Source organism: Pan troglodytes, chromosome 16, assembly GCF_028858775.2.
Source record: "Pan troglodytes isolate AG18354 chromosome 16, NHGRI_mPanTro3-v2.0_pri, whole genome shotgun sequence".
Taxonomy (NCBI): domain Eukaryota; kingdom Metazoa; phylum Chordata; class Mammalia; order Primates; family Hominidae; genus Pan; species Pan troglodytes.
In genome coordinates this window covers 42,614,944-42,642,165 of record NC_072414.2, presented here as the reverse complement: position 1 = coordinate 42,642,165, position 27,222 = coordinate 42,614,944, and the positions used below count along the sequence as shown (strand labels likewise).

At 37.8% G+C, this 27,222-nt stretch overlaps 1 protein-coding gene across 25 annotated transcripts in view; it reads left to right on the top strand.

Moving 5' to 3' along the window:
• The window catches only part of TRPM7 (transient receptor potential cation channel subfamily M member 7), a 126,012-nt gene that overhangs the window by 43,521 nt on the left and 55,269 nt on the right, over positions 1-27,222 (top strand). For 23 of the 25 annotated variants that reach the window (XR_010151684.1, XR_010151681.1, XR_010151685.1 and 20 more), the window contains 8 exons: positions 3,734-3,858; positions 5,364-5,535; positions 8,380-8,554; positions 9,944-10,067; positions 11,444-11,516; positions 14,689-14,789; positions 18,638-18,772; positions 23,129-23,182. Coding sequence is in view for 17 of the 25 variants with exons in the window: in XM_063794944.1 (XP_063651014.1) it covers positions 3,734-3,858; positions 5,364-5,535; positions 8,380-8,554; positions 9,944-10,067; positions 11,444-11,516; positions 14,689-14,789; positions 18,638-18,772; positions 23,129-23,182 (959 nt within the window). In the remaining 8 variants the exon portion in view is untranslated. The remainder of the gene's footprint in view (positions 1-3,733; positions 3,859-5,363; positions 5,536-8,379; positions 8,555-9,943; positions 10,068-11,443; positions 11,517-14,688; positions 14,790-18,637; positions 18,773-23,128; positions 23,183-27,222) is intronic. The other 2 variants (XM_063794943.1, XM_054666946.2) reach the window with 1 other exon arrangement.

Genomic DNA, 27,222 nt, shown 5'->3' with positions numbered 1-27,222 from the left:
GACTCTTACTCTGTTGCCAGGCTGTAGTGCAATGGCACAATCTCGGCTCACTGCAACCTCTGCCTCCCGGGCTCAAGCAATTCTCCTGCCTCAGCCTCCAGAGTAGCTGGGATTACAGGCCTACGCCACCATGCCCGGTTAATTTTTGTATTTTTAGTAGAGACGAGGTTTCACCATATTGGTCAGGCTGGTCTCGAACTGCTGACCTCGTGATCCGCAAAATTATCCTCCCAAAATGCTGGGATTACAGGCAGTAGCCACCACGCCCGGCCCTTAAATTTTTTTATAATAGCAATTAGATATTTGAAATACAGATCAACACTGAATATAGATATACTTAACTCTTGATAAATAATCTACAGTTTGTAGGTAAAAATGATAATCGAACCTGTTTGGTTATTATTTTGTCTTTAAAAAAAAATGCAACACTTTAGAGCAGGATTTGGCAAACTATAGCCTGTGTGCCAAATCCAGCCCAAACCTTGAATAAAGATTTACTGGAACATTCACTTATTTACTGTATTAGTCTGTTTTCATACTGCTATAAAGAACTGCCTGAGACTTGGTAATTTATGAAGGAAAGAGGTTTAATTGACCCACAGTTCAGCATGACTAGGGAGCCTCAGGAAATTTATAATCATGGTGGAAGGTGAAGGGGAAGCAAGGCACCTTCTTACACAAAGTGGCAGGAAGGAGAAGTGCCACCCGAAGAGGGAAGAGCCCCTTATAAAGCCATCAGATCTTGGGAGAACTCAGTCACTATCACCAGAACAGCATTGGGGAAACCGCCCCCATGATTCAGTTACTTCCACCTGGTCTCTCCCGTAAAAGCTGGGGATTATAAGGATTACAATTCAAGATCAGATTTGAGTGGGGATGCAAAGCTTAACCATATCAGTTTATATATTGTCTATGGCTATTTTTGTGCTGTAACAGCAGAGGTGAATAGTTGTGACAGAGATGGTATACCCTATAAAGCTTATACTGTTTAGCCTTTTAGAAAAAGGTTTTTGACCCTACTGTAGAGCAAAGCATTATTTCCATCACTTTCCTTCTAGTGGTAAATTGATATAAGAATGGCAATCCATTGCCTCAGCAGCAGTAAGAAGTAGCTTTCAAAAATTAATTTGTAACATACTACTGTCTTTTATTCTATATCTTCCGTATCACATATACAGGTTGAATATAAAGAGGGCAGATTACTTTCAGTGTCTAAAATAAAACATTTAAGTCAGCTTGCAAACATCTAATTCATTATCAGCAACTTTTTTTTTTTTTTTTTGAGACAGAGTCTTGCTGTCACCCAGGCTGGAGTGCAGTGGTGCCATCTCAGCTCACTGCAACCTCCACCTCCCGGGTTCAAGTGATTCTCATGTGTCAGCCTCCCAAGTAGCTGGGATTACAGGTGCCCGTCACCACATGTGGCTAAGTTTTGTATTTTTACTAGAGATGGGGTTTCACTATGTTGGTCAAGCTGGTCTTGAACGTCTGACCTCAGGTGATCCACCCGCCTAGGCCTCCCAAAGTACTGGGGTTACAGGTGTGAGCCACTGTACCTGGCCAGCAGCGATTTTTTGAACCTCATTGTGTCAGAAGTTTTTGAGGCTGCTAAGAATTTATTCCATAAACAGTAAAAATATCTACCTTCATGGAACTTCTAGTGGGGGAGATAAAGATAAGAAACAGATAACTCAGTAATGTATAACGTGTTAGATGCTGATAAGTGTTATGCAGACACATGAAGTCAAGAAGAGGGATAGTGAGGGATGATGGAAGGGCTGCTATTTTGTTACATGGTCAAGGAGAGCTGATAAGGTGACAGTTGAGGAGAAAGGGAAATGAGGAAGCAAGGTACAAGAAAAACATAAGGCAAAGCATGTAAAGGGGAAGAGATGGCTCGTGTGTTGGAAGAATAGTAAGAACAGTCTAATATAGCTTGAGTGGAATAAGCAGAGAGTGCTAGGTGATGAAGTCAGAAGTTCTGGTGTATGGTGGTAGAGAAGCATGGTGACTAGTAGAGGCAGTAGGCAGTTCATCACATGAGGCCTTGTGGACCATTATAAGCATTTTGGCTTCTGCTCTGAATGAGAAGAGGAGGTTTTAAGTAGAGAGTCAACAGCTGCAAAGATCACTCGGATGATGTTTTCAAAATGGAGTATAATGGCAAGGCAGCAGTTGAAAGACCTACGAAGATGCTATTTTCATAATTTGGGTGAGGGATGAGATGTGATGCATTATGGAGATCAAACTGAGTGATGCATTAGTTTGCCAGGGCTGCTGTAACTAAATATCACAGACTGGGTAGCTTAAAAACAGAAATTTATTTTCTCATGGTTTCCGAGATTAAAAGTCTAAGAGTAAGTGTCAGCAGATTTGGTTTATCTTGGGGCCTCTCTCTTTGGCTTGCACATGGTCATCTTCATGCTGTGTCCTCCCTCTCATGGCCTCCTGTGTATAGGTATCCCTGGTGTTTCCTTTTGTATTCAAATTTCTTTATAAGAGCACCAGTTAGATTCGGGGCCACTCCAGAGGCCTTATTTTAAATTAATCGTCACATATTTAAAGGCCCTGCCTCCAAGTACAGTAATGTTTTAAGGTATTATCACATATATAAAGGCCCTGTCTCCAACTACAGTCATATTTTGTGGTATTGGGAGTTAGGGGACACAATTCAGCCCATAAGAAGTAATAATGGGCCAGGCATGGTGGTTCATGCCTATAATCCCAGCACTTTGGGAGGCTGAGGTGGGAGGATCACTTGAGCCCAGGAGTTCAAAACTAGCCTGGGCAACATGGTAAGACACTTTCTAAAAAAAGAAAAAAAAATTACCCCGGCATGGTGGTATGTGCCTACCGTCCTAGCTACTTGGGAGGCTGAGGTGGGAGGATCACTTGAGCCCAGGAGGTCAAGGCTGCAGTGAGCTAAGCCATGATCACACCACTGCACTCCAGCCTGGGCAATAGAGTGAGACCCTGACTCCCTCCCTCAAAAAAAAGAAGTGATAATAAGGAGTTATATGCTCTTTGGAACTGCCTTTTATACTTTTCTCTCTCATTTTTGACTGAAATAGACCTTTGTCATTGTTTATTGTGTGTGTGTTTGTTTTGCATATGGTCCTGTGCCACCGATTAATTTTTTCTAAATGATGTGTAGAGCAATAATAAAAATCTACAGTTACTTAGAGGAGAAATGCAAAAACGGACTAGACCAAATAACATGGTAAAATTTAGTGTTATATGTGTTTTCTGGCATTTGTAGTGATTTGATATTGTGGGGTTTAGTGGTTTTTGTTCCTTTTTGGTCCTTGTGTATTCTTCTGTAGGTTTGGCTATGACCTTGTTTTAAGTTTGTTATGACCTTGTTGCCTTACATCTTGAAGGTGTGGAGAAATATTTTACATATTATAGTGTTACAGATTTAGCACAGGATTGTTCTGAACACAATAATGACTGTAATCCCAGAACTTTGGGAGGCTGAGGCATGAGCCCAAGAGTTCAAGACCCACCTGTCTCTACTGAAAAAAAAAAAAAAAAAAAAAAAAAAAAAATTAGCCGGCTGTCTTAGCACGCACCTGTAGTCCCACCTACTGGGGAGGCTCACAAGGGAGGATCGCTTGAGTCCAGGAGTTTGAGGCTGCAGTGAGCTGTCATTGTGCCACTGCTCTCTTTCCTGGGTGACCCTGTCTTTAAGAAAATAAAAAAAACAAAATGAATAAACTTTTTTTATGAACAGGTGTGGCAAAACATGTTGGAGATGCCCTCAAAGAACATGCTTCCAGATCATCTCGAAAGATTTGCACTATCGGAATAGCTCCATGGGGAGTGATTGAAAACAGAAATGATCTTGTTGGGAGAGATGTAAGAATTATTTTTAAAATTTCTTATGTTGGAAATTATATGTAAACAAAATTATAGTAAGAATAGTGCCAGTTTAAAATATTTATGATTATATTATACTTTTCGAATTAAGTTTAAAAGGTATTTTCCTGAGGTTTACTTCTGAATTTTTGGAAATGCATAAATATAAATAATTCATAACTATAAATAATTAAGTTCATAAATATAAATGCTGTTACAGCGTTGGCACATTTTGCTTTCAGTCTTTTATGTGTAAAATTATTTCACATTTTCCATATAAGCTAGTCTTTGTAATTAAATTTTTAATGACTACATGACATGAGAATTAATTTTATTCTCACTAAGACTAGGGAATAGGAGTTAAATGCTAGTGTTTTGTTTGAATAGGTTAAAGACATGTGAATTGGTTATAGATATTTATCAACACTGTTAAAAAGAATTACTGGCTGGGCGCAGTGGCTCACACCTGTAATCCCAGCACTTTGGAGGCTGAGGCGGGCTGATCACTGGAGATCAGGAGTTCACGACCAGCCTGGCCAACATGGTGAAACCCCGTCTCTACTAAAAATACAAAAATTAACTGGGTGTAGTGGCCTGTGCCACCTAGCTACTTGGGAGGCTGAGGCGGGAGAATTGCTTGAAACTGGAAGGCAGAGGTTGCAGTGAGCTGAAATTGAGCCACTGCATTCCAGCCTAGGTGACAAAGCAAAACTCCATCTCATACATACATACATACATACATACATACATACAATTACTGAATTATAATGATCACTTTCAAGTGTTATTAAATTTCTAATGTCAGTTTTTGAGTCTACTCATGGCTGGAAAAATAGCAATATTACATTTTATTGTTTTTTACAGTGTCTTTTTTTTTTTTGAGATGGAGTTTCACTCTTGTCGCCCAAGGCTGGAGTGCAGTAGCACGATCTGGGCTCACTGCAACCTCCTCCTCCCAGGTTCAAGTGATTCTCCTGCCTCAGCCTCCTGAATAGCTAGGATTACAGGCACCCACCACTACACCCATCTAATTTTTGTAGTTTTAGTAGAGATGGGGTTTCACCATGTTGGCCAGGCTGGTCTTGAACTCCTGACCTCAGGTAATCCACCCGCCTCGGCCTCCCAAAGTGACGGGATCACATGCATGAGCCACTGTGCCTGGCCACAATATCTTTTATATATTGTAGTTTAGTCACTTAATAATCTGATAATAGTTTATTTGCACTATTTAGTTATTTATTGCTTCTCTCTTTGCATGTGATGATGAAATATATAATTCTGCAGTATGGGTCAAGATATAATCATGTGTTTCAACCCATTAATGATTAATCCTCAGCTGCTTAAAAGCTTATGCTTTTTGAAACATTCTTTGTCATTTGGTATTTATTTCTGTATGTAAAATAGAATTTTACTTCTTACTTGTCTTTACGGATTATTTCAAAATTTATTTTACATCATACTGTATTTAATCCTGCTCACTAACTCTTTTGTTTGCTATTGTTTAGGTGGTTGCTCCTTATCAAACCTTATTGAACCCCCTGAGCAAATTGAATGTTTTGAATAATCTGCATTCCCATTTCATATTGGTGGATGATGGCACTGTTGGAAAGTATGGGGCGGAAGTCAGACTGAGAAGAGAACTTGAAAAAACTATTAATCAGCAAAGAATTCATGCTAGTAAGTGAATTCACAAATTTGTTATTGTTGAAATTGTCCTGGGCTGTACTAATAGCCAAATTCAAAGAAGGTAGAATGTTCTTTGAAGTGCTCTTTCTTACATAGCAAGATAACATATGAAACAACCAACAGTGGTTGATCTTAGACAAAATGATAAGACCAAGGAAAAGAAGTGAAAATTGGGTACTCAGTTATCAAGGCTAAAACCAAAAAAGGTTCATTGGAAGCTCTGTTGTTATTGCAATTCCATTTCAGCCCAAGGAATTCATAAATATTCTTTTTTTTTTTTTTCTTCTTTGAGGCGGAGTCTCGCTCTGTCACCCAGGCTGGAGTGCAGTGGCATGATCTCGGCTCACTGCAAGCTCTGCCTCCTGGGTTCACGCCATTCTTCTGCCTCAGCCTCCTGAGTAGCCAGGACTACAGGTGCCCGCTACCATGCCCAGCTAATTTGTATTTTTAGTAGAGACAGGGTTTCACCATGTTAGCCAGGATGATCTCAATTTCCTGACTTCATGATCTGCCCGTCTCGGCCTCCCAAAGAGCTGGGATTACAGGCGTGAGCCACTGCGCCTGACCCATAAATATTCTTAATGTGTGATTTATTCTAATACATGGCTGTGAAATTCAAGATTGAAAACTAAAAGGGAAAAAAATCACTGAAAGAAATAAATCAGCTTAAAATTTATGAAATGAGTATTACTGTTTGGCTAAATGTGTCTTAAAAATTGTATTCCTGGGACTGATTTTTCTTTCCAACCATGTCTGAATTTTCTGGTTCAACATCTAAATTTTTATTTCAAATAAAGGAAAATTTGTAACCTAAGGACCCCAAGAAGTTGAGCTCTGTGATAAAGTGAAATAGAAATAAAAAAACTACAGAACAGTGTTTACAGATTATGGTGGAGTCAGAACTTTTGCTAAAAGTTAAGAATGGGCTGGGCGTGCTGGCTCACGCCTATAATCGCAGCACTTTGGGAGGCCGAGGTGGGTGGATCACCTGAGGTCAGGAATTCTAGACCAGACTGACCAGTATGGTGAAACCCTGTCTCTCCTAAAAATACAAAAATTAGCCGAGCATGGTGGCGTGTGCTTGTAGTCCCAGCTTCTTGGGAGGCTGAGACAGGAGAATTGTTTGAGCCCAGGAGGCGGAGGCTGCAGTGAGGTGAGCCAAGATCGCGTCACTGCATTTCAGCCTGGTTGACAGAGCAAGACTCCATCGCAAAAAAAAAAAAAAAAGTTAAGAATTGTTTATAGTCCTACAGATACCTTTTTTTTTTTCCATTTTCTCTGTGCACCGCAAGTTATTGTAAAAGCAAAAATTCATATTCTTCACTAATTTTATCTGTTGTTGCTCTTCTAGAGGTCTTGGAATTTTATTGATCAGTTCCAGTTATGTAATTCTGTCATCAATTTCTTCTTTAATTTTTAATTTTTTTTTTCTTTTTTTGAGATGGAGTCTCGCACTGTCGCCCTGGCTGTTGTGCAGTGGCCCGATCTCACCTCGCTGCAACCTCCGCCTCCTGGGTTCAAGCGATTCTCATCCCTCAGCCTCCCGAGTAGCTAGGATTACAGGCACTCACCACCACACCCCAGCTAATTTTTTGTATTTTTGGTAGAGAGGAGGTTTCACTATGTTGGCCAGGCTGCTTTTGATCTCCTGACCTTGTGATCGCCGGCCTCAGCCTCCTGAAGTACTGCAGTTACAGGCATGAGCCACCATACCCAGCCGTCCTCTTTTTTTTTGGAGATGGAGTCTTGCTCTGTTGCTCAGGCTGGAGTGCAGTGGCACGATCTCAGCTCACTGCAACTTTCGCCTCCCGGATTCAAGTAATTCTCCTGCCTCAGCCTCCCGAGTAGCTGGGACTGCAGGCGCATGCCACCATGCCCGGCTACTTTTTTGTATTTTTAGTAGAGACGGGGTTTCACCGTGTTAGCCAGGAAGGTCTCGATCTCCTGACCTCGTGATCTGCCCGACTTGGCCTCCCAAAGTGCTGGGATTACAGGCGTGAGCCATTTCTTTTTTCTTTTTTACAAACCTTTCAAGTGGCATTTGAGACAGTCACTTTTTTTTTTTTTTTTTTAAGTGAGGGAGTCTCGCTCTGTCACCAGGCTGGAGTGCAGTGGCATGATCTTGGCTCACTGCAACCTCTGCCTCCTGGGTTCAGGTGATTCTCCTGCCTCAGCCCTCCTGAGTAGCTGGGACTACAGGTGCTTGCCACCACACCTGGTTAATTTTTTGTATTTTCAGTAGAGACAGGGTTTCACTGTGTTAGCCAGGATGGTCTTGATCTCCTGATCTTGTGATCCGTCCATCTTGGTCTCCGAAAGTGCTGGGATTACAGGCATGAGCCACCGCGCCCGGCCAAGACTGTCATTAATTTCTATTTTAATGTCTCATTTGGAATCAGAAATATATATTTTAAAAATGAATAAAAATCAATGTTAGAAGTTCAACTAATGTATTATAAAGCAAACTAAAAAATTACTGCTTACATTTCACGTCAAGAGCTCAGTAAAATATGGAAAACAAATTTTTACTTTTAAGTAGTGAATATATAAATTATTTGCTGTCTATTATATATTGGATTTTCTAATTTTGTCATTTAGAGAACAGCTTTTAAGATAATGACAAAGTATTCATTATTTAATTTACTTACGTGAACTGATATCAGGTGGAGTGCTTAAAGTCAAGTCAACATAGTCTTAGAAATTATGTTTTTACTTTTTAATTTTTTTTTCAGTAAAATCTAAAATTAGAGTACTGAATTTTGCCTAATGTTTTTTTCTTGGAGAGAAACTTGCTTGGGATGAAATAATTTTTTAATTTAACTTTGCTCTTTTTAGGGATTGGCCAGGGTGTCCCTGTGGTGGCACTTATATTTGAGGGTGGGCCAAATGTTATCCTCACAGTTCTTGAATACCTTCAGGAAAGCCCCCCTGTTCCAGTAGTTGTGTGTGAAGGAACAGGCAGAGCTGCAGATCTGCTAGCGTATATTCATAAACAAACAGAAGAAGGAGGGTAAGTGTATGACAACATTTTAATTAATTTTATTTATTTATTTATTTATTTATTTTTGATACGGAGTCTTGCTGTGTCTCCCAGCCTGGATAGCGTGCAGTGGTGCAATCTTGGCTTACTACAACCTCCACCTCCCAGGTTCAAGCGATTTTCCTGCCTCAGCCTCCCAATTAGCTGGGATTACATGCATGAGCCACCAGGTCTGGCTAATTTTTGTATCTTTTTAGTAGAGATGGGGTTTCACTGTGTTGGCCAGGCTAGTCTTGAACTCCTGACCTCAAGTGATCCACCTGCCTCAGCCTCCCAAAGTGCTGGGATTACAGGCATGAGCCACCGTGCCTGGCCCATTTTAATGAATTTATTAAAGTGGCTTGTGGTTTTTAGAATACAGTGTTGGATTCCTCTCTGTGTTTTATGAACATGAAAATTTTAAGTTTAATACAATACTTTGTTAAGGGTTGAGGAAATAGCCTGACTCATATGTTATTGGAACAAATTAAAATAAAACCATCTTCATGGAACACAGTTTTGTAAGATGTGTCAAACGTAGAGGCACTTATCTTTTAACGTGGTAGTTTCATTTCTGGGAATTGTTCCTACAGATGTATATCTGTGAAATAATATATGTTTAAAGCTACTCATTACGGGGTTCTTTATAAAAGATTGGAACAAAGTAGAACATGAGAAGACTAGATAAGTTATGGTGTATTTATACAAAGAAATGGTTTATAGCTGAGTAAGAATGGTTTTGAGAAGATTACCAAAATATGTACATGCAAAAAGGAAGGTGTAGAGAAGCATATATATTGTGCCACTTTTTATATAGAATAAAAGGAGAGGGGATAATTATTTGTATATGCAGAAAGACATCTTGGAAAGTTATATATAGGTAAATGATTCCTAAAAATAGTTGTGATAGAACTGGGCAGATGAAAGAGAGTGGGAAGGAGACTTTCACTATTAATTTTAATGTTTTAACATTTTATGTTTTCTACTATTTTTGAGCCATGAAAATGTATTAAGTATTCAAAAAAGAAAAATGTGAGTTCCTATGTTTAAGAACATCGTGGTGAAATACTAGTTTATACATCATAGGATCTTCAAATTATTTTTATACAATATCTTATGTAAGTACTGATATTGCCACACACATACTTTTTGATAAAATTCACAAAGTAATTCAAAGAGAAAAATCACTCCATTTCATTTATTTTCCTTCTAACATTTGTGTTGGGAGTCTCATGTAGGAAGAAATAATCCCACCCAAGGTGAAGTATGTAATATTAATCCATTATTTTCAAAGGTCTTACATGGATCTACCTGTACTTCATATTGATCCTACAAATAATGGAAGATGAAATCAGTGAATTATGTTTCCTTTTATTCCAGGAATCTTCCTGATGCAGCAGAGCCCGATATTATTTCCACTATCAAAAAAACATTTAACTTTGGCCAGAATGAAGCACTTCATTTATTTCAAACACTGATGGAGTGCATGAAAAGAAAGGAGCTTGTAAGTAGATTTCAGCAGAAATTTAAAAAGCTGATAGGCCATTTTTCTTTCATTCAGAACACATTCTAAATTGGTGAAATACTTTTGTTTTTATTTGGATTTTAAACTTTGAAATCTTTATTAACCATAAAAATATGTCATTTATTGGTCTGTTCAAGTTGAGAGGTATCATAGAAGGAGGCCTGTAGTTTTTTATATGGTATTGAGACTGTATTTGTGCTTCTGTTTTAGGAAAAGTTTTAGGAAAAGTAACTAGGTCTCAACAGATAATGTTCAGTACCAAGGAAGAACTATAAAGAGTTGTTAATGGTTTCTCTAATAAAATGTTTGGAAAAAAATTTTTAATGTGCTTAAGCCTATTAAATTAAAGATCAGTGCTGCTTTGTTTCAATCATGTAAATGTGGGCATAAGTTTTCAGAGATAAAATTTTTAGCAAGCCTATAAATACATAACATGATTTGATTTGCTGTCTTTTTCATTGCAAGTTTTTGTAAACTATGAAATAAAGTTGGCCAAAAATTTTGTATAATAATGTTTCATGTTCTTTTCTTTATTTTTATTTATTTATTTTTTTGGAGACAGAGTCTCGCTCCATTGCTCAAGCTGGAGTGCCATGGTGCAATCTCAGCTCACTGCAACCTCTGTCTCCCGCCTGCAAGCGATTCTCCCACCTCAGCCTCCCGACTACAGGCATACGCCACCATGCCTGGCTAATTTTTGTATTTTGACTAGAGGCGGTGTTTCACTGTGTTGGCCAGGCTGGTCTCGAACTCCTAACCTCACGTGATCCGCCCACCTTGGCCTCCCAAATTGCTGGGATTACAAGCATGAGCCATGGGCCTGGCCATCTTTCACTTTATGAAAAATGTTATTAAATTACAATTTCTGAAATGGTGCTATGTTTCAAGTGATTTAAAGATATTTGCAATAAAAATATTGACCAAAACAAACATTTATCTTTCAAGAATATATACATTATGTGAACATGTAAATGTTCATTCTGTGGAAGGACCTGTAGGATTTATTTACCCTGATAAGGAATCTATAGCCTCAGCCCCTAAATTTCTTACTCTAGTAAGGGACATAAGATAGGTCAAAATATGAATGTAATATGAAACCAAATATTTTTAGTATATTTGCCATTTTATTTAGTAAATGATAAAGTTTTTTAAATTTTTTGGTTTTTTTGGTTGAAATAAAGTTACTAACTATATACATAAATATATTATGTGTATGTATGTTTATATATACATAATACATAGATTCCTAGATACATATATATTTTGCCCCCCATATAGTTTGAAATTACTGAGTTTTATGATGCCTTTGTTTTAAAAATATGAAGGCATAATGTTATGAATTTATCTTTAAATAGATCACTGTTTTCCATATTGGGTCAGATGAACATCAAGATATAGATGTAGCAATACTTACTGCACTGCTAAAAGGTAAGCCTCTAAGAACTTTTTTATTTGTAAGACCTTTTATTTTATGTATGTATATGTGTGTGTATGTGTGTATGTGTATGTATATAAAATATAAAACCTTTTACCATGGCTAAATGCTTGCAAAGTGAATTTTCAGTCATTTTTCTTTGTGAAAGACACAATGTTGATTTCCTTGGTGGTCAGGTAACTTTTAATTTAATCTTGTAGAATTTAAAAAATAAAAGTTTTTAGCAAGGTTTATGCCACCAAACCTATTTAATAGTCCTATTAAGAATGTCTAACATCCTGGGCCAGGCATGGTGGCTCACACCTGTAATCCCAACACTTTGGGAGCCAAAGCAGGAGGATCACTTGAGGCCAGGAGTTCAAGACCAGCCTGGACAAGATAGACCCATCTCTACAAAAAATTTAAAAATTACCTGGGCATGGTGGCATTTACCTGTAGTCCCAGCTACTTGGGAGGCTGAGGTGGAATCACTTGAACCTGGAAAGTTGAGGCTGCAGTGAGCTGTGATCATGCCGCTGTATTCCAGTTTGGGCAACAGAGCAAGACCCTATCTCACAACAAACAAAAATTAGCTGGGCATGGTGGTGTGCACTCTGGTAGTCCCAGCTGTTCAGGAGGCTGAGGCGGGAGGATTGCTTGAGCCCAGGGTTTGAGGTTACAGTGAGCCATTATCACACTGCTACACTCCAGCCTGGGTGACAGCAAGACCCTGTCTCTAAATAAAAATGTGTCACTTTCTTAATCAGCTGAAAAATAAGTGTTTAAAGGTTATAAGGCATTAGTTGATAGAATTTAAAGATAGGATTTTAAAACATGTCATCTTCATTATGAAGGGAAAATTTGAAAACTAGTGGTATCTTTTAGGACTAAGGGATTGAAGCACACACACACTGATCCTCTTATTGTCTCCCCAAAGTCATCCAACAGATATAACAACATTATAGCGAAAAATCTCAGAAATTAGAAACTATGACAGTATCCCATCTGTCTACCTGAAAGTTAATGTAGAGTGATGTGCCAGGAGCCCAGCACATTAAGAGGATACTGTCCTTTTATTTACAAGAATTTTCTTGCATATTAGACCATAATAAATTGCCAATACATCAAGCATTTTTAAAATACTGTGATAAAATATATTTATATCATCTGGAATCATGGTATCAAGAGATCACAAGTGATAGGAAACCTAGAAACCAAAAAGGAAAAAAAATTAATAAATGGGATTGCATAAAAATAAAAAGTAAGGCTGCGTGCGCTGGCTCACACCTGTAATCCCAGCAATTTGGGAGGCTAAGGCGGGTGGATCACTTGAGGTCAGGAGTTCAAGATCAGCCTGGCCAACGTGGCGAAACCTCGTCTCTACTAACAATAACAAAAATTAGCTGGGGGTGGTGGTGGATGCCTGTAGTCCCGGCTACTCTGGAGGCTGAGGCACAAGAATTGCTTGAACCCGGAAGGCAGAGGTTGCAGTGAGCCAGGATCACACCACTGCACTACAGCCTGGGTGACAGAGTGAAACTGTCTCCAAAAAAAAAAAAAAAAAAAAAAAGGTTAAAAAGAGAGTACCATATTCATGAATTATTTACCATGTACTTTTCTGTGTATTAACCACTGTGTTTAAGTGGTTTACATTATTTATCTCACTTTATTCCTACGAGTCAGATTTCCTATGGTTTTACTCATTTTATAGATGAGGAAACTAAGTAATAGAAATGTTAAAGTGGAGGGATCAAAAAGAGCTGTTAAAAATTAATAAGAAAAAGATGACTACCTCTTAGAAAAATGGGTCAGAACTTATGTAATAGATAATTAGTAGAGGAATCCAAATGCTTAGAGAAAATATGGAAGGATGGCCAATGTTACAGTAATAAATTTTGGGAGGCTGAGGCAAGCAGATTGCTTGAGCCCAGGAGTTTTGAGATCAGTCTGGGCAATTTGGCAAAACCCTATCTCTACAGAAACTACAAAACTTAGCCTGGTGTGGTGCCATACACCAGTGGTCCCAGCTACTTGAGAGGCTGAGGTGGGAGGATCAGTTGAGCCCAGGAGGCAGAGGTTGCAGTGAACCAAGACCACGCCACTGCACTCCAGCCTGGACAACAGGGAGAGACTCGGTCTCAGAAAAGAGAAGAAGAAGGAAACTCCCCTCTCCATGGCACATGGAGAAATGGTTATGGTTATACCCCTCCCGTGGTGGATGGTAGAAGCAATCTGAAGTATTTTGGAGTATATCAAAAACCTTAAAGTATATATCCTTGTACCTAGCAATTTGACTTCTAGAATATCATCCTATTTGAATAATCAAGCATGTGCATGAAAACATACTCAGCAAAAAATTCAAAATAACCTGAATATCTACCATTTGAAGTATTTGTTAAATAAATTGTGGTTTACCAAAGTATATATAAGGGAGATTTATGTATAATTTTAAGAAGAACCAAGGTACGATATCAAGGTACATAAAGCAAGCTACTGAACACTTTTGTAGTATGAACCCATTTTTGAATAAAAAATGGAAAGTATATGCATGAGCTTGTATGTGCACAGAAAAGTGCCTGGCAGGCTATTTTCAGAATCCTAATAGCGCTATCTCTGTGATAGAAACAGTTCATCTTTGTTTTCTTCTCATTTTTCTGCATTTCTAAATGTTTGCAATGAATGGGAATATGTCGTTTATAGTTGGAAAGGTAAAGTTCTTAACCCTGGGGCTAATCTTATCTCTCTGAGGCAGGCTACTTCTGAATGGTGGCTGACACCAGCTGTGTAAGTTAACTAAAGAATGGTGGGGAGATGTCATAAGTGTTCGTGCTGGGCACTGTGGCTCACACTTGTAATCCTAGCACACTGGGAGGCCGAAGTGGCAGGATCACTTGAGGCCGGGAGTTTGAGACCAGCCTGGTCAGCAGAGTGAGACTCTGTCTCTACAAAAAAGTTAAAAAATTAGCTGGGTGTGGTGGTGTTCATCTGTAGTCTCGGCTACTTGGAGGCTAAGGCGGGAGGTACACTTGAACCCAGGAATTCAAGGCTGCAGTGAGCCATGATCACCTTTGCACTTTAGCCTGAGCAACAGACCAAGACCCCATCTCTTAAAAAAAAAAAAAAGTGTTCACCTTTTAATGGAGATAAATTAATTGAACCTGTCAACTATTTTCTTTATTCGATTAGGTACTAATGCATCTGCATTTGACCAGCTTATCCTTACATTGGCATGGGATAGAGTTGACATTGCCAAAAATCATGTATTTGTTTATGGACAGCAGTGGCTGGTATGTAAATAATCTACATACACAATACAATTAAATTACACTAAGTAATAAAAAAGTATTTGCGGGAACTGTGACCTGACTTGACATTTTACCTTTCTGCCAATAGTTCAAAAATAGTTTAGCTAAGTATTTCTACACCATTCCGATCCAGTTTAGGATTTAATATATGCCTCTAGATAAAACCTTATTTTTTTGTAGAGTATATAGATCTCTAAGAATCTTAGAACTGAAAGAAGCTTTAAAACTCATGCTCTGTATACCAGAGAGTCCATTCTAGCATTCCCCCTGATGTTTAGACCTATTCCTTTTTTAGTCTTCCTCATCTTACTAAATGGGAACAACTTCTTCCTAGTTTCTAAGATGAGACTCTTTAGTGTTATCCTTTACTTTTCTCTTTCTCATGTATTCCAATCCAATTCCATCTGTAAATCTTGTCAGATCTAGTTTCAAAATACCTAATTTTATCATCCTGGTCTAGTCTGTCATCCTTCTTTTGTGTTATTTCGGTAGCATACTTTTTGGTTTCACTACTCTCATACTTGCTCTCCTTTTATGGACAGGAGATGAATCACATTCCATTTATTCAGAGCATAACCCAGAGCCTTACATGCTACTACTATCCTCTTTGCTCTTTTTTATCTAACCTTGTTGACGTTCTTGCTCTTCTTTGAACATATCAAGCATGCTCCTATCTCTAGGCTTTGTACTTACCTGTCTCTCTATCTTAACATTCTTCCCTACATACCCACGTGGGCTTAATTCCTCCTATCTTTCTGGCCTCTAACCAAATGTCTCCTCTTTGGACTTCCTCTGTCTACCCTATTTTAATAGCATCCCCCTAAACCAGCATTCTTCCCTGCTATTTTTTTCTAACTTTTGTCACCATCTGACAAACCATATAATGTAGCTATTATTTATTGTTTGTCTTTCTCCTAGAAAGTAAACTTTCTGAGGGCAAGAATATTTTTCAGTTTTGTTTACTACTGTATTGACAGCTTGGTAGGTAGTAATCACTTAAAGTTTTGTTACATGTCTGAATTAATAGGAGGCTGGGCAGATTAACTGTTCATCTGTACCTTGAAGTATTACCAGCCTTTACGGAGGACGAACTAGATCCTTTTTGTCCACATAGTAAATATAAACAGCAAATTGCAGAAAAGTATGCACAGTATGATCTTAATTGTAGCAAATTCTCCTTATGAATGTACAAACATTCATGCATATCTACATGTACTGTGTAGTTAATAGTACCTTTCTAAAACTGTTAACATGGGATTCATCTTGGAGAGATGGGGGCTGAAGGAAAGTTTTATTTTATACCATTTTGTAGTGTTTGATTTTTTTTTTTTAACCATGGGAATGTATTTCCTATATAGCAATAAAAAAGAGTTTATTTAGTCACTTCTCCTCTTGCAGGACTACAGAGGAAAAAAATTAATGTTAATCATCTGTGGTGATGACTATAACCAACCTTATTTTTCCCTTGAATAATTTAACTGGATTTTGTTCTCCTCAGATGTAAAGGCTTGGATGAAGCATTTATCTTCTGTGTATATGTGGTTTGTCTGATGAATTTCTTCTGCATAATGTTACCTATTTGATTTTGTGCTTCTTGCTAAACTTAGAATTTGCAGGACAGTTGTTTTTCTTCTTTCTTCTTGCTTGCCAGGAGTTCAGTATGCATTGAGTGTGAGGAAATGCTCCTTACAAAGCAGACACTTTTTAAAAAAATGGTCCCTTTTTTCCCCTCAGATATGAAAATTAAGATTTTGTTCTAGGGCAGTGGTTATAAACACAGAATGTTCTTGTTTTAAAAACAATATTTTGTTATATCCCCTTTTATTCTGCTAAAGTGAAATTTCATAAGTAATTACATAAATTAAGAATATATGTATAATGCCCTAATTGTAATAAGACAGAAAAAATGATTTATAATAAAAAATAAATATTTCAGTATATAAATGTTCAAGAGTGGCAATATAAAACACATAATAAGTCAGATGCCTGCAGTTATAATAAGAATCAGTGTAAATGCTGCAGTTATACATACTAATACAAGTATGTTGTTGGTGACTTAAATATCCTGGGGAACAGATAAACACCCTTTGCAAGTGTAGGACAAAGAAAGACCAAGTGGGCACTAGAATAATGTTAGAATATTACTGTTAGAGTAAGTAATAACATTAGGATTATTTGTATGTGATAAGAGAAAGAAGGAAATAATCTTAAGTAAAATAGTAAGATGCCATGATAAACTACAGCCTAATAATGTAGAGAAAACTAATAAGTATTATTTTCTTGGAAATCAGGCCTTATTTTTAAGCAAGTGAAAATATTTTCCTTGTTGTGACAGAACTGAGTATTGAAAAATGTCACAGAAAACATACCTTTCATCTTTAAATTCCATCAAGTAAAAGGCATACATTTCATCAGTATATACTTAAAATAGGCCTGGGTGTGGTGGCTCATGCCTCTAATTCCAGTACTGTGGGAGGCTGAGTTAGGAAGATCACTTGAGGCCAGGAGTTTGAGACCTGTCCCTATTTTAAAAATAAAGAAAAAGAAAAAAGGCAGGTACAGGGGTCAGGGGTACACACCTGTAGTTCTTAGCTACGTGGGAGGCTGAGGTGGGAACATCCCTTGAACCCCTGAGTTTGAGGCTGCAGTGAGCTATGATTGTGCCACTGGGTGACAGAATGAGACCCCGTCTCAAAAAACAGAAAGTATATACTTAAAATATCATGAAGACTATATCCTTGCTAGGTGATGTAAATCGAAGATAGATTGGAGAAAGAAATGGTAATACAAGTTGCTCTAGAGAAGTTGTGTAGTTGTGTGTTAAACCTCTGAAGATAGAATAAGATTGAAAAATAATGGGTAAAAAAACCAGTGGTTTTGTATTGATTTTTGCCACAGAGATGTTTTTAATAATGTGGTACTAAAATATTTAAAATACACAGAAATATACAAAATATTAAAAAATATACAGACTATATTAAAACAACCTTTATTAACAAAACTCAGTGAAATACCTATATTTCATGTCCTTACTAATTTACCAATATTTGATTTCAAGTCTGTTGAAGTTTATAAAATAGGCTTTAATATATAAAGGACAGCTACAAATGCTGAATGATACAGATGTGTTATATTAAGCACAAAGGACATAAGTTGTATTGCTGTCAAGTGATTTCTTTTCCATAATGATGAATGATTTCTTTTAAAGTTCTGAAGACTAAGTACAATCTTGCCTGACTTAACTGATGGTTGTATTTTTGGAAAATTCACTGTAGAACAAAAACTATGATGAAATACTTTGTGTTCATTTGTAAGGCAGAATTACTGGTTTTTCACTCATAAACATCTAACAGGATAATAAAAAGTTGTGTGGGATGCGGGATAGTTTCTTTCTGAGTAGAATTCTCCAGCATATTGCATGATTTCTGATGTCCCTTGACCCTACCCATTAAATGTTAGTAACAGCACTCAATTATTGAAATAATCCTTCCCACAAAACCTTCCCTAAACACTGAGAGCATTGCTTTAAGGTATTCTTTCCCAAGATTTAATTGATGATGGATTCTGTTTTTTCCCCCATGTAACACTTATTCTCCTACAGAAGTAGTGTTTGTGGAATATTCTTTAAGAAATGTTGTTCTAGAGAGGTCTTTTAATCTATTCCCTAAACACCTAAAGTCTTATTAGCTTTTTACCGTGTTGCATCTTTCTAATTTTGTTCTAAAACTGTTGGGAACAAATTAAATGTAAATCCTAAGGACTTAACATTTAAAAGTGTTTGTATAATTAGAATATGTGAAATATGTATTTATTAAATTTGATACTCCTAGGTTGGATCCTTGGAACAAGCTATGCTTGATGCTCTTGTAATGGATAGAGTTGCATTTGTAAAACTTCTTATTGAAAATGGAGTAAGCATGCATAAATTCCTTACCATTCCGAGACTGGAAGAACTTTACAACACTGTAAGTCTACATTAAAATTCTTTATTGACTACATTTTATCTTTTGGGAAATGTTACTTTACCTGAATATAGCCATTCCTATTGATAAAACCCTTAATGTCTTCCTTAGTTATATGAAAAAATTATAGCCAGTCTTAGTATGGATTGGTTGTATTACAGTCTGAAACCCTTTCCTTGTTTTTAGAACCCATTCCCTGTCACCATAACCACGTAGGGCTATTAAACCTACCTCTCTTTCCTGTGTATTTCCCTTTCCCTCCCCTTACCAAAACTAGAGGATCAACTTCTTAATTATAGGGTGATTATGTTTCTTTTGACTCCGTTGTCTAATGGAGGAATTATGCACTGCTTTTTTCTCTTTTTTTTTTCTTTTTTTACATTCATTGTTTGACCTCATGGTATACCCCTTTTAGCTTACATACTGTTTTCATTTTTTTTGTAAAGGACTCCTGAAAACTTACTATTCTCGTAACAAAGACTTTCACATTTTATTCCAAATTTTTATTGTATTAGCATTGAAGATATACTACCCTTCTTAGTGGTTTTCTGTGTTATGAATATGAGTTTACTACCCAAATCCTTAACTTGATTTTCAAAGATCTTCATATATTGCCCTATCTACTTTTCTCACTTGGCCTTTTTATTGCCCCCCAAATCCAGGGCGGGGCGGGGGGGTGGGGGCGGGGCAGCAATAAGATGGTAAATGTCTACCTACTATTTACTAAAAATAGAAACTTTTTTTTTTTTTTTTTTTTTTTGACAGAATCTCGCTCTGTCGCCAGGCTGGAGTGCAGTGGTGCCATCTTTGCTCACTGCAGCCTCTGCCTCCCTGGTTCAAGTGATTCTCCTGCCTCAGCCTCCCAGGTAGCTGGGACTACAGGCGTGTGCCACCGCACCCAGCTAATTTTTGTGTTTTTAGTAGAGTCGGGGTTTCACCATGTTGGCCAGGATGGTCTTGATCTCTTGACCTCGTGATCTGCCCGCCTCAGCCTCCCAAAGCACTGGGATTACAGGCGTGAGCCACTGCACCCGGCCGAAAATGCAAACTTTTTTTTAAAAAAGCATTTGCTATTTTCACAGTGCTGGTCTGTTTTGCTTCCAACTAATAACCCATTTATTGAAATTTTATTAATTGCTTAGGACTTAGCTTAAATGCCATGCCACTGGTTCCATGAAGCTTGGTGGCATAGTTAAGTACAATTATTATGTCTTTCCCTTTGGATTGTAAATTTCTTTAAAGTAGGTATTATATCTCATTTTCTCCCTTTTTTTTTTCTTTTTTTGAGACAGAATCTCACTCTGTTGCCCAAGCTGGAGCGCAGTGGCACGATCTGGGCTCACTGCAACCTCTGCCTTCCGGGTTCAAGCAATTTTCCTGCCTCAGCCTCCTGAGTAGCTGGGATTACAGGTGCATGCCACCATGCCCAGCTAATTTTTGTATTTTTAGTGGAGATGGGGTTTCCCCATGTTGGCCAGGCTGGTCTTGAACTCCCGACTTCAGATGATCCGCCTGCCTCAGCCTCCCAAAGTTCTGGGATTACAGGCGTGAGCCACTGGGCCCAGCTTCCATTATTTTCTTTTAGTAGTGCATAGCACATTTGCGTTGAACTTTGTTGGCATTTTACTGTCCCTAGTGGACAGATGTAAAAATTAAAAGGATTATTCATTGTGCTGTAGTAAGGTTTATACCTGAACTATAAAGCAGTGTAAAATAATAAAAATAAAAATTGATCCCATTAGCAAGACAAGTAATTTTTTAAATTGTATAACTCAAAGGTGTTAAGATAATACTGTAGTTACTTTCAGCATCAATTATTGATGAAGTTTTAAAACATTTAAGGGCTTGCAACATGATAAAGCAGTAGTTCTCAAACTTTTTGATTTCAGGGTTCCTTTACATTAAAATTATTGAGAACTTCAAAGAGCTTTTCTAAAGAGGTTTTCTTTGTGTGTGTTGGTATTTTAGAATGTAAAAATGAGAGTTTTAAAAAATATTTGTTTTTATTAAAGTAGCAATTATATTTACTTAAAATTTCTAAACTTATCCCATATTAACATAAATATTTGTTCTTATTTCTTTTTTCTTAAATTAGCACCCTTCTGCCTGATACTTTTTTTTTTTTTTTTTTTTTTGAGACGGAGTTTTGCTCTTGTCATCCAGACTGGAGAGCAGTGGCACAATCTTGGCTCAATGCAACGTCCACGTCCCAGGTTCAAGCGATTCTCCTGCCTCAGCCTCCCAAGTTGCTGGGATTATAGATGCCCACCACCACACCCAGCTAATTTCTGTATTTTTAGTAGTGATGAGGTTTCACCACGTTGGCCAGGTTGGTCTTGAACTCCTGACCTAAGGTGATCCACCGCCTCGACCTCCCAAAGTGCTGGGATTACAAGCATGAGCCACCGCACCCAGCCTGCTATGTTTTTATTTTTAAAGAAAACAAAAAAATTGGTGAGAAGAGGAAAACACGTTTGCAAATGTCTTTAAAGTCTAGCCTTATAAAAGCAGCTGGATTCTCATATTTGCTTCTGAATTTAATCTCACAATATCACACATCAAAAAGCCTCTGGAAAACTCCACCAAACACTGAGAGAATAAGAATGAAATAATACAATTTTAATATGATTAGGAAAAAAGTCTTGATCTTGTGGAACTCCTGAAGGAATCATGGGGGCCTCAGGTGTCCCCAGGTCACACTTTGAGAATTACTATGTTAAAGTACATTTATTATTTATTAACAATTTATTTTTAATGGATAAACATTTAATAGAGTAGGATAAAATAGAATTTAAGAAATTTTAAGTGCCTTTCCATGTGATTATATACCGTTAGAGAAAAATGCAATGAAATTCCCCAATACCCCCCAAATATGAGATACTTCTTATTAACTTAGAAGAAACTTTTATTTTAAAAAGTTCACCTGTGGGGGAGAATTGGCAGAGAGAACTTAGCCCCTGAGTGGATCGACTAAATAAATAGGTTTTTTTTTTTTTTTTTGAAACGGAGTCTCGCTGTTGCCCAGGCTGGAGTGCAGTGGCGCAATCTTGGCTCACTGCAGGCTCCGCCCCCAGGGGTTCACGCCATTCTCCTGCCTCAGCCTCCCGAGTAGCTGGGACTACAGGCGCCCACCACCATGCCCGGCTAATTTTTTGTATTTTTAGTAGAGACGGGGTTTCACCGTGTTAGCCAGGATGGAATTTTTAAAATTTTTTATTTTTGGGGGGATGGAGTTTCACTCTTGTTGCTGAGACTGGAGTGCAATGACGCGATCTCGGCTCACCGCAACCTCCGCCTCCCGGGTTCAAGCGATTCTTCTACCTCAGCCTCCTGAGTACCTGGAATTAAAGGCATGTGCCACCACGCCTGGCTAATTTTGTGTTTTTTTTAGTAGAGACGGGGTTTCTGCGTGTTGGTCAGGCTGGTCTCGAACTCCTGACCTCAGGTGATCCACCCGCTTCTGCCTCCCAAAGTGCTGGGATTATAGGCTTGAGCCACCACGCCCAGCCCTAAATAAATATTGTAAAAAGAAGGCAGAGCAAAGTAAAGTAAAATATGATTCATATGCAATATCAATTGTAGTCATCTTAAATATTATATAGAATTTGAAAGCCAAGAATATCAAAGAAAATAACTTTTTCTCCAAAGAAATAATGGTAGGTGGCCCACTCTAACAGTATATATAAAGAGAAGTAAGATAATGGCAAAATTATGGCATATATAAATGTTAAATCAGGGATGTCCAATCTTTTGTCTTTCCTGGGCCACATTGGAAGAAAAATTGTCTTGGGCCACACATAAAATACACTAACACTAACGATAGCTGGTGAGCTTAAAAAAAAAAAAAAATTGAAAAAAATTGAAAAAAAACTCTATGTTTTAAGAAAGTTTACAAATTTGTGTTGGGCCATATTCAAAGCCATCTTGGGCTGCATGCAGCCCGTGGGCTACAGGTTGAACAAGCTTGTGTTAAAGTCTTGTTACCCAAAATATTTAAAGTCTCAATATGACTTTATTAGTGACAGAAACAGAGGAACAGACATTTTAACAAGAAGAAAGGTATTGTACAGCGCCATTATCAATGAAAGAAATGTAAATTTAAATTTAAGATACAATTGTAAAGTTGCAGTGATGACTTTTGTGAAACAAAAACTTATGTATCATTTTAGTGATACTCTAAGATTATTTGTTTTTTGGCAGTAAATGTGAAAATTCTTTGTTGTTCTACTTTATGAATAGAACTTAAGGAAATAACTCCAAAACAATGTAATTTGTATAAGAAGGTTCATAAAAATCCTGTAAGGTTTAAATTAGTTTAGAAGAAAAATAATAGTTTGCTGTAACTTTTTCTCCCTAAAGAAACAAGGTCCAACTAATCCAATGCTGTTTCATCTTGTTCGAGATGTCAAACAGGTAAGAGATTATTTTTTGCTTTTGAAAAATGTTATTTTTAAAAATCATTTATATTTCATGTTTTTTAAAAAAATCATTTAAATACGTTTTAGAAATACCAATAAAATTACAGTTTACAGAGCAAGATAAAATATGGGCTGAGTTTGTGGTAAGAGAGGAGTAAAGAGCATAATGTATCAGAAAACAAGAAAAAAAGAGAGTTTATGGAATTAAGACCAAGGCTGGGCATGGGTGGCTCAAACCTGTAATCCCAGCATTTCGGCAGGTTGAGGCTGGCAGATTGCTTGAGCCCAGGAGTTCAAGACCAGCCTGGACAGCATGCTGAAATCCCATCGCTACGAAAAGTTAAAAAAATTACCTGGGCATGGTGGTGCACACCTGTAGTACCAGCTACTCGGGAGGCTGAGGTGGGAGGATCACTTGAGGCCAGGAGGTAGAGGCTGCCATGAGCCATGATCTTGCCACTGCATTCCAGCCTGGGTGACAGAGTGAGACTCTGTCTCAAAAAAAAAAAAAAGAAAAGAAAAGAAAAAAAAGCTATTGAGCTTCTGGTCATCCAAGATAGAATATGATGTATAAAGCTCATTGGTTCATAAAAGAAAGACTGTTGATAGAATGTATCTTTTTTCCTCTATCTTCAGCAGAAATTTATTCCTCAGAAAATTGTCCCAATGTAAAGGATGTTGAATAAGGAAATTGAGGACTGGGTCATGATCTTAATGGCAGACTTTGCCAGTAAAAATGCTGAAAACTCTCTCCCCTTTAAAAAAAAATCTATTATTTCTACTTAGCCATACAAAAGAATGAAATCATGTCCTTTGCAGCAGTGTGAATGGAACTGGAGGTTGATTATCCTAAGTGAAATAACTTAGTCAAATACCACGTTTTCACTTACAAGTTGGAGCTAGGCAATGGGTACCTATGGACATACAGTGGAATGATAGACATTGGAGACTTTACAAAAGGTGGGAGATTGGGTGGGGGTGGTGAGGGTTGAACAACTAACTGCCTGTGGGTACGCTATTCACTGTTCAGATAATAGGTACACTAAAAGCCTAGTCTTCACTGCTACATAACATATGCATGTAAGAAATCTATACTTGTACCCCCTAAATATATATAAATCATTTTAACATTTATTTATTTATTTATTTATTTATTTATTTATTTATTTATTTATTGAGACGGAATCTTGCTCTGTCGCCCAGGCTGGAGTGCAGTGGCGTGATCTCGGCTCACTGCAAGCTCCACCTCCCAGGTTCACACCATTCTCTTGCCTCAGCCTCCCAAGTAGCTGGGACTACAGGCAGCCGCCACCATGCCTGGCTAATTTTTTGTATTTTTAGTAGAGACGGGGTTTCACCATGTTAGCCAGGATGGTCTCGATCTCCTGACCTCGTGATCTGCCTTCCTTGGCCTCCCAAAGTGCTGGGATTACAGGCGTGAGCATTTTTAACTTTTTTAAAAGTAAAAAACATCTAGTATTGGTAGTGATGAACACATAACACTGTCATGATCTCAGGCTATTCTGTGGCCACTAAATTGATGTACTGTTATTCCTCTTCTATCAGGATTGTTTGTGAACTAAAAGTTTTAAACGTTTATCACCACTTTTATAGCCATTTATATTATTGGTATTCAATACAGTTTTGTTTTCCTTGATAAAATAGTATTTATATTTATTTGGTTAAAATATCTTCTAAGTTTCTAAACTTAAATTTTGTTTAGAATTCTTTATTTATTTCAGCTTTTACTTGCTACTAAGTATGAGTGCATTATTAAAAACATAGAAGGCCAGGGCTGGTGGCCCATACCCGTAATACCAGCACTTTGGTAGTCTGAGGTGAGTGGATCGCCAGAGAGAAGGGGTTTGAGACCAGCCTGGGCAAACAAAGCGAGACCTTTTCTCTACAAAAAAATTTAAAAATTAGCCCGACATGTTGTCACGTGCCTGTAGTCCAAATGATTGGTGGGGGTGTGGGGGGCACTGAGGGAGGATCACTTGAGCCCAGGAGTTGAGGCTGCAGTGAGCTGTCATCGAGCCACTGTACTCCAGTCTGGGTACACATCAAGACCCTTCTTAAGAAAAAAGAATGACGTTAGAAATGTCATTTTAACAGCCTTGAGGATGTTTTTTAAAAATGTCATTTTCTGTTTTCATTTTCTTTATTTTGTAACTGATTTAATACTAAACTACTATCCCATAGGAAGAACCGAGACATTTTATACTTAAAAATTTTTTTTTTTGAAATGAAGTTTTGCCCTTTCTTGCCCAGGCTGGAGTGTGGTGGCACGATCTCGGCTCACTGCAACCTCTGCCTCCCGGGTTGAAGTGATTCTCCTGCCTCAGCCTCCCGAGTAGCTGGGATTGCAGGTGCCTGCCACCACGCCTGACTGATTTGTTTTTTTTTTTTGAGATGGAGTCTTGGTCTGTTGCCCAGGTTGTAGTGCAGTTGGCGCGATTTTGGCTAACTGCACCCACTGCCTCTCAGGTTCAAGCAATTCTCCTATCAGCCTCCCGAGTAGCTGGGACTACAGGCGCACACCACCATGCCTGGCTAATTTTATTTATTTATTTATTTATTTATTTATTTTGGTAGAGATGGGGTTTCATCATGTTGGCCAGGCTGGCCTCAAACCCCTGACCTCAGGTGATCCACCCACCTCGCCTCCCAAATTGCTGGGATTACAGGCATGAGCCATTACAATGGCCCAGCCTGCATGTGCTTTTCTTTATAGCTTTATTGAAATACATTTCACAAATTACAAAATTCATTCATTTAAAGTGTATATTGGCCAGACCCAGTGGCTTCAGGTCAATAGTTCAAGAACAGCCTAGCCCAAATAGTGAAACCCTGTCTCTACTAAAAATACAAAAATTTGCCAGGTGTGGTGGCATGTGCCTGTAGTCCCAGCTACTTAGGAGGCTGAGGCAGAAGAATTGCTTGGACCTGGGAAGCGGAGGTTGCAGCAAGCTGAGATTGTGCCATTGCACTCCAGCCTGGACAACAGAGCAAGACCCTTTGTCTAAAAAAAAAAAGCATACATTTTTTGACTTTACTATATTCACAGAGTTGTGCAACTATTGCCACAGTCTAACTTTAGAGCATTTATAATACTTCGAAAAGTTACCCTGTACCCTTTAGCAGTCACTTCTCATTTCTTCTCCTTCTGTACTCTCCACTTCTGTCCCCGACCTATGGTAACTATTAATCTAATGATTTGCCTATTCTGGTCATTTCACGTCAATTTGATTTGGTCTTTTTAAATAATTAAAATTCCCCCTCCTTCCCCTAGAAATCTTAAGTAATGGGGGAGACCTTAAGACCATGTTTCTAAGAAAGAATTATGGTAGTTAAAATTTTGGAAACAAATGTGAGAATTTGTATACATTGTTGTTACATCAGTGGCTATAATAATAAGCCCTATTTTTTTATTTCTATAAGTGATAAATCTTGAAATAAAGGTAGTAATTGAATATTTTTATTCAAATTGGTAACTTGAGTTTTATGACTTAGTATAGTTTGAGAACTTGATCGTCATGACATTTGTTAGATAATTCACATTATTTTACCTAATTTAAATATTTCTTCTTCAAGTGGGTTCATATAATGGCATTTGTGGTTTTTAATAAATAATATTGAAGAATATCATAGGTGACATTCTCAATCATTCTGCATATTTTGAGATTGCTTGAGTTAAAACCAAAAATCTTGTATTCAAGATGGAAATAGGTATTTTGATTTATTTTCAAATTAGAGATTTAAAGGATATAGTTATCTAGAAATTAGAAATTTCACAGATGAAACCAATATATATATATATTTTTTTGAAACGGAGTTTCGCCTTTGTTGCCCATGCTAGAGTGCAATGGTGTGAACTTGGCTCACTGCAACTTCCACATCCTGGGTTCAAGCGATTCTTCTGCCTCAGCCTTCTGAGTAGCTGGGATTACAGGTGCCCTCCACCACACCCAGCTAATTTTTGTATTTTTAGTAGAGATGGGGATTCTCCATGTTGGCTAGGATAGTCTCAAACTC